The sequence below is a fragment of the Astatotilapia calliptera genome, chromosome 22, assembly GCF_964374335.1.
Source record: "Astatotilapia calliptera chromosome 22, fAstCal68.1, whole genome shotgun sequence".
Lineage (NCBI taxonomy): Eukaryota > Metazoa > Chordata > Actinopteri > Cichliformes > Cichlidae > Astatotilapia > Astatotilapia calliptera.
Window position 1 is genome coordinate 36,316,668 of NC_137442.1, and position 12,150 is coordinate 36,328,817.

The 12,150-nt window shown below is 44.3% G+C and overlaps 2 protein-coding genes across 4 annotated transcripts in view; both read right to left on the reverse strand.

The window, feature by feature from the left end:
• LOC113014189 (ubiquitin-conjugating enzyme E2 E2-like) overlaps positions 1-11,959 on the reverse strand; it is a 65,610-nt gene extending 53,651 nt beyond the window's left edge. For 2 of the 3 annotated variants that reach the window (XM_080295806.1, XM_080295805.1), the window contains exons 1-2: positions 11,816-11,957; positions 7,162-7,359 (exon numbers count right to left, since the gene is read on the reverse strand). In XM_080295806.1, the coding sequence (XP_080151932.1) occupies positions 7,162-7,352 (191 nt within the window). In that variant the 5' untranslated portion in view covers positions 7,353-7,359; positions 11,816-11,957. Of the gene's footprint in view, positions 1-7,161; positions 7,360-11,815 lie in introns of all 3 variants that reach the window. The other variant, XM_026155555.2, reaches the window with a different exon arrangement.
• Positions 1-12,150, reverse strand: part of rpl15 (ribosomal protein L15) — a 110,069-nt gene that overhangs the window by 85,075 nt on the left and 12,844 nt on the right. The gene's annotated exons all lie outside the window — the stretch shown is intronic.

Below are 12,150 nucleotides of genomic sequence, written 5' to 3' on the forward strand. Positions count from 1 at the left end.
GATGGGGAGGAAACACGAGGAGCAGGAGCCGGTAACACAACCTCCACACTTGAGTCGTGAAACAGCTTCAGGATTTTCTGAGGTGCCAAAATTTGACTAGTGCAGCTTAGGGCTGCTCAATTAATCGAATTTTAATCACGATTACGATCTGGGCTTTCAACGATCATTAAAAATGACTGAGCCGATTATTAGCCCCTCCCTCATTTATCCGCGACACCTTAAAGGCCGGTCCGTGAAAATATTGTCGGGCATAAACCGTCCGTGGCGCAAAAAAGGTTGGAGACCGCTGATTAAGAGGACCCGAGGGAAGCTCGGAAAGCTAAGCAGAAGTTATTTGGAGAGGAGAGTGACTGCTGTTGGTTGAAAAGAGAGGTAAAAAAACTTCAGTGGTGTTGCACACTATTTTATATTATTTTTTTAAAGTCATTGTTAACCCTTTAAAGCCGGTCAGAGCAGCACGCTCCGTGTTGTGTAACTATTTTTAAATCCCTGTAGAACCTGAACCGTGTAAGCTAGCGCAATAATTTGTTTTGCATATGAAACCGGAGGAGTTGTACTTACATCTGATGCCATCAGCTTGTCCTCGGTCACGGTTTCCTTCCACATATAGCTTTGCAAAAATTGCATAAAAAGCTCTTGCAGGAACAAAAACATAATACTCCAGAAACACGCTTTGCCGATCCATCAGCTGTTCGTAACACTTCCCACAGTGAAATGATGCACCTGCTGTTTTCTTTGCAAATTTGCATCATAGGATTGTTTTTTGTTTTTCCTGCAGTATATAAAAATTGCTGTATCTCCAAAATAAAACTATGAAGACACTCAAAATAAATTTTCTGTTGTTGTAAACTATTTTTTGCAACTTTATTGTATTTAAAGTTTTGAGGGATAAACCTCTTAAATTTCTCCAAGTAGAAATATATGTAAACAAAACAAAAGCAATTTTCAATTTTTTTTGTAGTTTATTGCACTTTTTTGCAATTTATGTAGTTACTATGGACTTAATGCATACATATTATTAAAATATGGGCTATAACAGTTGTATTGATGTATAGCAACTTGAAATGCTCCCACAAATGGCACTACAGCATGTACAAAAATAATATAAGCTCTGGTGGACTTGGTTCTATAGTAGGTCTTAAAGGGTTAAATAAATATCGTCAAATAATCGTGATGATCATTTTTGCCATAATCGAGCAGCCCTAGTGCAGCTGGGAACCTGTTAGTGAGAGCAGTGAGATGAACCTGAAAGGAAAGGCGCCTCTGATTATAGTCCCAGTTCTTCATGCGTGTGCACGAGGCTCCACAGTGCATGAATACACTGTTACACTCTGCATGTATGTGGATCAGTCTATGACGTATACAAGCAGCTTTGCATGTGCAGCACCTGATGATTTATTACAAAAGCTACCAGTCAAATAAACCTTAAGTGGTTACCCTCGAGGTCCTTATTTTTATGGCACGGCCCCCACTGTGGACGAGAGGTCCTCTCTGTATGTATCTGATGCAGCGTCTGCTATGACTGACCTCATTTCATATAATAATATAGATATAATATCCAGTGCACGCACGAGCAAATCCACACACTCCCATTGATGAAATGCTGCACGATGAAGCATTTGTCATATATGCATTATGATTTTCAAAGTGTGAATACAGCACGTGGACGGCTTTTGATGTAACAGATACAACAAGATGTGAAAATGTATTTCATACAAAACAAAAACTAACATGACTCACGTGGTGAAGATAATCATCATGGATGAGCTTCCTCAGTAGAAATATGTCATAAAGTCGATAAAAGTCCTGTCCGTGCTCTGACAGCCAGCAAACAGGCCAATGACAGCGAGAATAATACCAGGCCAAGTCAGCCGTGTGCTTGGATTAGAGTTAGAGCCACATCAAGTTATCCTGACACACACAGTCCAAGAGGAGCAGCCTGCAGCACACGTGCTAATGTTTGGGCTGCTAACTCCCAAAAACACAACGACTGCTGAAAATGTTCACGGACACTCAAACAGTCGTACCGCACACGACCCCAACAGACACGGTCCAGGCTCGAAACGACAACGACTCTGCTGGAAGGGGCGCAGACAGTCTGATGTTTGGGCTCTTTAAAGCAGAGTGCACGCACTGCAAACTGTGTGCACAAAGGCTGTGATTAAGTGCTGTCCTCTACACGTTACAGTCCCAGTCATTGTCTCGCCTCACAACAGCTGAAATAAAGAGCCCACTTTAGAAAGCACGCGGGGGGGGGATAACAGATTTAAGCAGCTGACTGATGTAACCAAACCCTGATATGAACTATAAACATTTCTCTCAGATGGCTCTTTCCCAGCTCCACACAGAGTGTCCACACTGTGTGGACACTCTGTGTGGACACACATAGTCCACACCGAGTGTCCACACACACATCAAACCAAATCTTTGCTGAAAGAAAGTATGAGCCTCAGCAGCGACTTCACTGCACTCCTTGTGCTTTTATTAAAAGACACTTCAAACACACAAAGCAGTGTGAGACAGCCACAGTACACAGCTGTAACGCTGCTGTGCAGCATGTCTTTGGCATCGCTGTCATTTTGAGACTTACTTCACAGACCGTGGGAAACTCATTTATCAGATTATATTAGAACATTTTAGGGAAAAAACATGTTAATAACTAAAAATGATTTTATTATTTATTAGGCAAGTAAGAAACACATTTTTCCCAAATGTAAGATTTGGGTGTTCTTCTCTGAGAAATGATTCAACATTTTTTTCTATAAAATAAATACATTTGTATGTCGATAAATGGATTTTTTCATCTTAATAAAAAATAATAATCTGTTCTTGTGTTTTCCTGTTTGTTTTATTAAATCCAAATGTAAATTCTATTTCATTAAATATTCATTAAATAACAAGTTATATTAAAGTAAATTACAACTATCAGCTGGATTAAAGAGCTCCAGCATAACAGCAGGAACACAGCAGTCCTACATGACACAGTGAACACGCAGCACTGCCACGCTGCAACCAGCCTCATGTGTAGATAAAGTTACCTGTACGTGCCAATGTTCCTCAACTACTGCGTGCACATGTGTGTGTGCGTGTGCGCACGCATGTGTGTGTGTGCACGTGTGTGTGTGTGTGTGCGTGCACGTGTGTGTGTGTGTGTGTGTGCGCGTGCGTGCACGTGTGTGTGTGTGTGTGCGTGCGTGCACGTGTGTGTGTGTGTGTGTGCGTGTGTGTGTGTGTGTGTGTGTGTGTGTGTGTGTGTGTGCGTGCGTGCACGTGTGTGTGTGTGTGTGTGTGTGTGTGTGTGTGCACGTGTGTGTGTGTGTGCACGTGTGTGTGTGTGTGTGTGTGTGTGTGCACGTGTGTGTGTGTGTGCACGTGTGTGTGTGTGTGTGCGTGTGTGTGTGTGTGTGTGTGTGTGTGTGCGTGCGTGCACGTGTGTGTGTGTGTGTGTGTGTGTGTGTGTGCTCTAAACTGCTGCAGTTTTGAGTAAAAATGAAGACCTAAAGAGTGATTACATCTGACTTCCATGAAATAAAGGTTTACAGTATTTGTACTAAGAAGGAAAATCACAACCAGCCAATGAAGTTCAAAGTGGTCCATCTCTGGTCTCCACCTGACTCTCAGTGTTTTCAGCCCACCTGTGTGTGCCCATGCGGGACAGGAACACTTGATGATGGCTGTTTGGAGCTGCTGCAGACTGGATCTGACACTAATTAAGCAGCTCCCAGATAATATAATTAAGAGTAGTAGAATAACGCCTTTATTTAGGTAAAGCTGTTCTTGCACTTCCTGCATGTCGTTCATCAACAGCACAGCTGCCGATAAGTGACGGTGTGGAGAACAACAAGCACTTTCTCAGCAGCTCTGGCATCAACATAGGAGCAGCTCTCTGCTGCTGGCCAGACAACCAGTGTCAGCACACCAGTATACCCAGTTTCAACCTGCCATGAACTGGTGAGTAACAGAGCAACATGTGACATAATGAGGACTTTTTCCAGTTTGTTGATTTATTTTTTGCTTGTTGGCCTCTAAACAGCTTCCTGCTGTTAAACAATTAAGATAAGAATTTTATTAATGCTGAGGAAAATTCCTCGTTCCCTTCAAGAGGTCAGTGGAATAAACAGACACACAACAAACGAGGCACAGACACGAGCAACAATGTACAGTATGTACAATAGTGCTGATATTAACTATGTTAATGACACTAGTGACTGGTGGTGGTCAGAGGGCCCGGTGGCGCCAGTGTCCGGCAGCCTCGCCTCTGTCAGTGCGCCCCAGGGCGGCTGTGGCTACAATGTAGCTGCCATCACCAGTGTGTGAATGTGTGTGTGAATGGGTGGATGACTGGGTATGTAAAGCGCTTTGGGGTCCTTAGGGACTAGTAAGGCGCTATACAAATACAGGCCATTTACTAGTGGTAAGTGATAATACATTAAGTGATACTGTATTCAGCATTAATAACCAATCATCAATGATTAATTAGTTAACCAGGGATTGTGGCGATGACGTGCTGTGGTGTATTAATCAGCTAACATCAGCCCTTCATAATCAGCTGTTTACACACAAAATTAATGAATGTAAATAAAAACAAAACTTGAATCTTTCAGGTAAGAAAATCCCAGGAAGCTGAGAAACGTTTCATCATCATCCAGGTGGCTTCTTCAGTCTCAGCTGACTGCAGGTTTACAACCTTATAACATCTGTGTAATGACCAACACGAGCACCCCTCTGTAACAATCAGCTGTGAGCTCCGTTTCGTGATCATTAATATGCAATACGATGTACCAATGACCATCAATGGCCAAGGCTAAGATCACAGCATTGTAAATGCACCCTTAGTTGCATCCTTGGACCATCCTTGACTCAGAGATGATCCCTTTTCACATTAATGGATTGCTTGACTCAAACCAGCTCAAGCCCATTGGTAGGCAGCTCTGAACACCACATCCAGAACAGCTTGGGTTTTGAAGAGAAGGTGAGGCAGATGAAACCACGGTCTCATACGATGTCACATCTCTCTTCACTTGTGTTCCAGTCACTAAAACACTGGAGGTAGTTTGTAAGAGATTACAGGATGACCCCAACCTCAGCAACAGCACCGCTCTCAGCACCAGACAAGTGGGTTTGCCTTTGGAACTGCGTCTTAATACTTTGAAGAAGTGGCAAAGAGAGCTATGTTATTCTACCCTGGAACACCACCACGTATGTGAAAAAGGGAAAGCCCACCTCTGAATGGAGGAGGGGCCTAAGGGTGCATCTGTCACCATCGTACAATGCTGTGATTGCAGCCATTCCCCAGCTCTCTGTGAATGGGACTCATGGCCATTGATCAGTGGTCATGACAATTTGCATATTAAAGATCATGAAACTGATCCCGCAGCTCACAGTTAGTCAGTGCTGCTAGATTCAGTCATGATGCAAATGCACTGTTTATCAGTTTGGGGAAACCTGCAAGCTCTTATAAATGAAAATCCTGTGTTTGATTCAGAAAGACATTGCTGCCTGGCAGCAGGACAGGCAGCAGCACCACGGGTGCAAACAGACACTACACCAACTCTGTCCTTGGGACCTGGAGGCTTAAAGACAGCTGCATATCGCGATATAATTTGAAGCACGTGCGGTAACGATATATATCGTGATATATTCTTTTCTTCTGTATAACGTATTTTCCACACTATAAGGACTTAAAATCCTTTAATTTTCTCAAAAATCGAGAGTGTGCCTTATGTATGAATTCTGGTTGTGCTTACTGACCTCGAACTGATTTTGGCAGAAATCTGTTAAAAATGTTTTAGTACAACTTTGGTAAGCCGCACTGCTTGATGGATCGTCAGAGCATTACGCTGCCGTAGTGAGGAGCTTCAGAGTAATCTGGGTCCAAAACTCCGACAGCTTCAGGTCCCAAAGTCAAACGAACACTGAGAGTTAAAAACGTCTAAATTCTTTCATCTTTAATTAAATCATCAGCGTTGCTGCTTTACCAGGTGTAACAATTAAGTTTTACATCCATGAAAACAGAAGTTATTAAATTTAACGGAGTTAAAAGTTAACAGGAAGTTAGCTCGCTAGTTTCCACCTAAACATGTTAAAGCATGTTCTGACTGAGAGATTTCTGAAACATTCAAACGTACAGCTCTGTTATCACTTCCAACATAAATGAAGACAGAAAACTAAACAGCAGTGGCATTTGCAGGGTTACTGAAGTCTGACTACCTGGTATATAATGTTGTGCTACGTGATTGCTAGCGACACAGCTATGTTAGCATAACATTAGCACAGTGAAGCTGGAGGATGAACGCCAATTTTTTTTCCACTCGATAAAAGTTAACGTGAGGGACTCTGGTGGTCAGGGACAAATGCAGTCGCATAGCAGGATGCTGTACACGGGCCAAACGTCAGTCAGAAGAACAACTGAGATCATTCATCCACAATACGAGGTTAGTTATTAATATACTGCAACAACATGGGAACAGAGCAGCTGCGAGAGAATTCAACATTAATGAATCAATGTTACGGAAGTGGAGGAAGCGCAGTTTTTGGCTTTCCCCATATTTCAAAAGTGCTTCATCTCTTTGCTGTGACTGTCGGCATAATTTGCAGATGATAATGGTTTTAGCTGCTGCGATTCTTTCGACCAAAACAGGCGCCGCTTGATGACATCATCAACATCAACATTATACCGTTTATATCGCCCAGCCCTACTCCATATCCAATAACACCGTAGAACATTTGTATTGTCATGCTTAGAGAAGCTCAGCACAGCTGCTTTACAGGTGCCAAACGCCACCATTATCAGTATTAGAACACCAGTATGTGTTTTTTCCTGTTACTACTCGATTTAACAACAAAGATGTATTAGATACAAGCAGGCGGTACTTTCATCATTTCATAACTCGCCTACTTTTTATTTAACCAGTTATCTAATGAGTGTCCTAATGTTGCATCTCGTGTTTAGTGTTTATTTCACAGTGGCTGCTGTAACCTCATTAACAGAAGGTTACAGTGCAGCGCTGATGCTGGCTTTTGACTGCAAAACCAAAGCAGCAATTTAAACAGCAGTACCACAGAGAACAAGTGAGTGACAGACGACTACTCAAGAAGCTAAACGGGCGCACACCCAGCAGAGTGCACAACGCAAAACAGAGTGAGCGCACTGAGCTTTACCTCTTGGCACTGGTGGAGAGCTTGGCAGCGGTCTTACTGGAGATTTTGGCCTCCTTCTTTTTGGGCTGGGCCTGGTCCCGTTGCTCGGGGCCCGGCTGCTCCGGAGGAGCCGCCTCCCTCTGCTCGGCGTCCGAACTCCCCCCACTGGTGTTGGGGCTGTCGTCCGGCCTCGGCTGCACCTCACTGGACATGGCGACGCTGTGGGATGGTTGCACATGCACACAGGCTTTAACGGCACGTAACGAGCACACCTGAAGAGGTTTACTCAACCTTCACTGCAGGTCGGTCATCTGAGAAACACAGTTTTAAATACAGCTTGGTCACACACTGCTGTGGGATCCCACAGCAGTGTGTGACCAAGCTGGTGACCAGCATGAGGAGGCGCCAGGCTGTGGGGACTGTTCCACATGCTGCTTAGATTTCTTCAGACGTCAATTACCCAACCTAATAAACAACAGTGAACACGAGTCAATAGCACAATAAGCTGTTTGGCACCGACAGAGAAGATTTGGCAGGATTTTCATGGCCTTTCGTCACATCCTCACCTCTGCTGCTCAACCCACAGATGCATTTTCCTTACAAACGTGGCTCCATTTAAACAACAACATAAGATTTATTTCCAAGAAGCTTTGTTGTAACCAAAAAATAATCGACCAAAAACAAATTTACAGTTTCATTTACCTATTATTTATGACAACACAAGCTGCGTCACCCGTTGCTATTAATTATGTTTGGTTTTGTCTTGTGTGGGAGTGAAAAAGACGAGTAAAACGAGCCTCACAGGAAACGAGGACGTCTGCAACCACACAGAGGTGCAGGGGGACAAGTGTGGAGACAAGGATGAACATGGAGGCGTGGCAGGTATGCGAGTGAAGGAAGGAGGAGGTATGGGAGAGGAGGAGGATGGAAATGAGCAAGGAGAAGACGCAGCAGAAGATAAAGCGGCACGTGACAAAGAGAGCTTAGGTCCGAACTGAACAAGAGACAGATGGATGAGAACTTTCTGACACAGACAAAGACACTACACACGTCTTCCATCTTTTACTATTTTCATGTCTCTGTTCAATAATCTGACGCCTTTCCTGCAAAGAAGCTGTCGCCCTTTCAGAGGGATTTTCACTCTCATACGTCTGAGCCTTGATCATCCAGTCGAACGCCTCTTTAACGTGTCACGTAAAACTCTTTCAGCTGCCTTCCCTGACACCGTTTTATGTGCACACATCTTTTTAGTTCTTCTTGAAAAGGTAAGTGTTTGTTGTTGATTTGCATGCTGAAGGCAATATCCCAACAGTCAAGCTTCAAATGGCTGTTTTTTATAGAGTCAGTGAGAAGTACACATTTTGAAATGGTAAACAGTAAAACTGCAAATAGTAAGTCGAACAGTCTGTCCTGCACTTTAAAGGACACCTGATTTCTGCTTTCACACAGCAGTCACATGTTCATCAGGACACACTCCAGTTTCTGGGAATCCTGTATGAATCACAAAACCACAGTTCAACCTGGGATCTGCTTCGACTGCAGGCTTCTCCAGCTTCCAGCTCATGCTCAACACCCTGTTTGCAGGGTGTGTTAGAAAATCTGTGCTGTGGGTTACACGCCTGTTTCACAACAGTCAGGGCTGGCTTTTCAAAACTTCATGGGCATATTTAAAGCTGTAATTACGAACTCAGGATGCTGTGTCGATAGCATCAGTCACACAAACAGCATCTGTGCATTTCTCACAGTGCAGCTGAAGAAGGGATCCGAGCCGATTTATGGTACAACGATGTCACTCTGAGAAACCAACAGCTTTGCTGCGCTGCAACAACGTTCCAAGTAGTGGCTGCAGGTCCTCGAGTTTTGCTTGTGGGCCTTCCCGTTTCTTGGCACTAGTACTCATGGGGGGCATGGGGGAGCCTTCACCTGTGCTGTGGTCAAACACCTTCCTCTGTGCAGGCTGTTAATTCTGTGTCCCAGTTCAGCCAGTTGATCTTTCGCATATTGCTGAGCAAAACCCAGTAAGCTGGACATTCGTGGCTGTCCTTGTCCCCCGTATCCTGACAGTTGCCTCCACGACTCTGCCGTACAAGTGCAGTGTAACATTTTATGAAACAGCACACATTTCGTAAGCTTGTTCACACAGCAATGTTCTCACAGTTTGGAGGTTTCAAAATGTCCAGGTCATGCTCACAGCCACTGGTATTTGGATATGTGCTTCAAGGGAATCACAAACTCATGCTGCCATGTAGTCACTGCCACCACACACAAGCATGCAGACATATTGGGAAGTTTAAGGGGAGGCCTCACGGTCTGATATGCAGTCATTTCTCTGAAGCTCATAAGGAGCCGATGATGATCCAATCAAGCTGATTTTTTTCAATCTGAGGTGTCTTAATCCAGCATTATTCCATCTGCACATCTGTTTTCATTCAGACTTGAGAAGTAGCAAAGAATTAACTGGTAGTTTAGGTTTGTGGCTTCAGCCACCCTATAAGGCACTGTGCAGTGAATCCATGAATGGAATGAAGGGAGATACTTTGGGTTTGAAAGTTAAACTGTGGACAACAGAAATTCATCAGATTGCTGAGCCGCTGAGCACAACTACAACAAGTCAAAGCCTCAGAGATTTTCCACCTCGCAATCATCAACAAGGAGTTGAGGTCACCGAGCCAACGACGTATTTTCTGGGTAGCAGATCGAAGAAGGAAAAACATCACCTTAAATAACATTATGGAAAATATGTTTGTGTGATCGTAACATTGTCATACTGGTAACTTATTGCTCATTGAACTGTATACATGTCATAGGGCTGTTGTTACACACTTCAAACTAATTTAGGGTCCTGTAAATGTGCCCGTCTGCCTACACGCTTTCATTTAGATAGCAGGCGGAACGGGGTTTTCACCCACTGCAAACACGCTCCTGTGTAGCCCTCCAAAATCCAAAGGAGGATGATATATGCATGGGTCAAATGCCTACTGGTTGACAAGTGGGCCAGAATAAGGAAGGAAGACAACGGAGTTCACCAAGAACAGGAGTGTGAAGAAATAATCAAAGGTTTGTTTAAAAAAACCCAAAACAAATCTGTGTGCAGGAAGACTGCCCCACTCAAGTTCATCCAACGTTGTTTACCTTATCTGTGCACTGAACCCACATCAGTCATGCTGGATCAGAAAAAGGTCCTTTTGCAGAACTCTAAAAACAGCCGTGATTCTCTGTAAAGGAGGAGACAGCCTACTGACAACAACCTGCTGCCGTTGGACTGCTGAATGATAATAAAAACAAGCAGCGTTATCCTATGTCCTCATCCAAAGATACACCCGCAGATGTCATTAGTTAAACACCGAGCTCTGGTGTGGTTCATTCTGACATTCAGCCAGGCTGAACGTTTGTCAGTCACAACCTACGAGTCTCAGAAAAAGACACCTACAAGGTCAGCCTCGCTAAATCAATTGTCCCCATTATTGTGTATGTGAGAGAGGAGCTCAAGGTGAATGCCTCTATTTACATTCCCTGGTGTGCAATGAAAAATGCATGACACAGACGAATGGCTGTGAGGGCATTTTTGCTGCTCACGTGAATATAGAATCACAGTCAGTAAGGACAGACGGGCGGTGTACATGACAGTGGCTTTGGTTAGCTCACTCCACCTTTGACATCTGACAAACAGCTGCAGCATGAAGACTGTGCAGTTAACTGTGGTGGAGAGCTGATACCTCACTCCAGTTTTTGGTGGGGTTAGAGTGACACAGAAGGACATCGTTTCAGACCTCAGGGTGAGCTGCTAACAGCTCTGTACACATCTGCGTGTTTCCAGCTGTCAGGTGAGGACAAACATACTGAAACCAAAAGTTGGAGACATACCGGTGGTTCGTGTTGGGCTTTCGGAGGATGTTTTCTTTCCCAAACTGTCACAACAGCTCAACCGGTCACTGAGCGAGTCTACACATAGATCCCACCCAGCAGGGCACTCACAGTCCCGTGGATTCATTCTGTTCTTTTGTCTGAGGCTAACGGCTCATTAAACAGTTACGAGTTTGGGTTTTCTCTCCGGCTGAACCTTTCCTGTACCCGACTCTGTAAAGAGGGAATTCCCACTTTTGGCTCGGATTCCTAGCAAGGCTATTTCGCTGTTAACGGTTGAGTGACGACTGGGCCAACGATTATTATAGTTTACATTTTAGTAAGTTCAGTTAGGTGCATGGATATATGCCGAATTAATGTGCATCTGCCTATGACTCTAAAGGTCTCGTATGGTATACACACAGTCGTTTAATGAGAAACGGGTTTAAATCTGCTCAGATTTTAGACCACGTTCGGGGGAACCCTCTTTAGTCCACATCAAACAGCTCACAGAGCTGTAGATGAGGGGCCAGCGAGCTCCCGCGGCCCGGATCGCCTGTTTTGTTGGCTGTGTGAAGAGTTAACAGCAAGACAGCCTCGCAATCTTTATACGCGCCGAAGAAGATAAAGCTGAAGGACACACTTGTCCGACATCTCTCCTCTACAGCAGCGGACCTCAGTGACCGCTGCCAAATCTGCTCCAGCACAAAAGACAGAATGGATGCCCCCCACCACCACCACCACCCCCGCCCCCTTCCCCACAAAATAACCCAATAAATCTTCGTTGTCTTCATAGAGTGGACTCCATTACAGAAGAATACGAGCAGCTCACCTTTATAAGCTGGCTGGACGTATGTGTTATGAGCTCCACTGTTTATTCTGTAAATCCGCAACGCTGCTCGTCCGCTTCTTTTTACTGTCCGCTGCTTTGACTGACTGCTCGAGAATGTGGTGGAACCGCGACTGTCACGTTAGCGACCGTGACGAGCAGGGTTTCCGGTGTGATCTGTCAAAATAAAAGCCTGTGGCTTATTTCCCCTGAAGACTGCCTATAAAAAACAATATTCATATGATGCAATACACTTTAACTTATTCCAAATGAGGTTAAAAAAATTACACTGGCGATCTGTTTAATCTCTGTAATTTTTCACGTGTGCACGAGTAGAC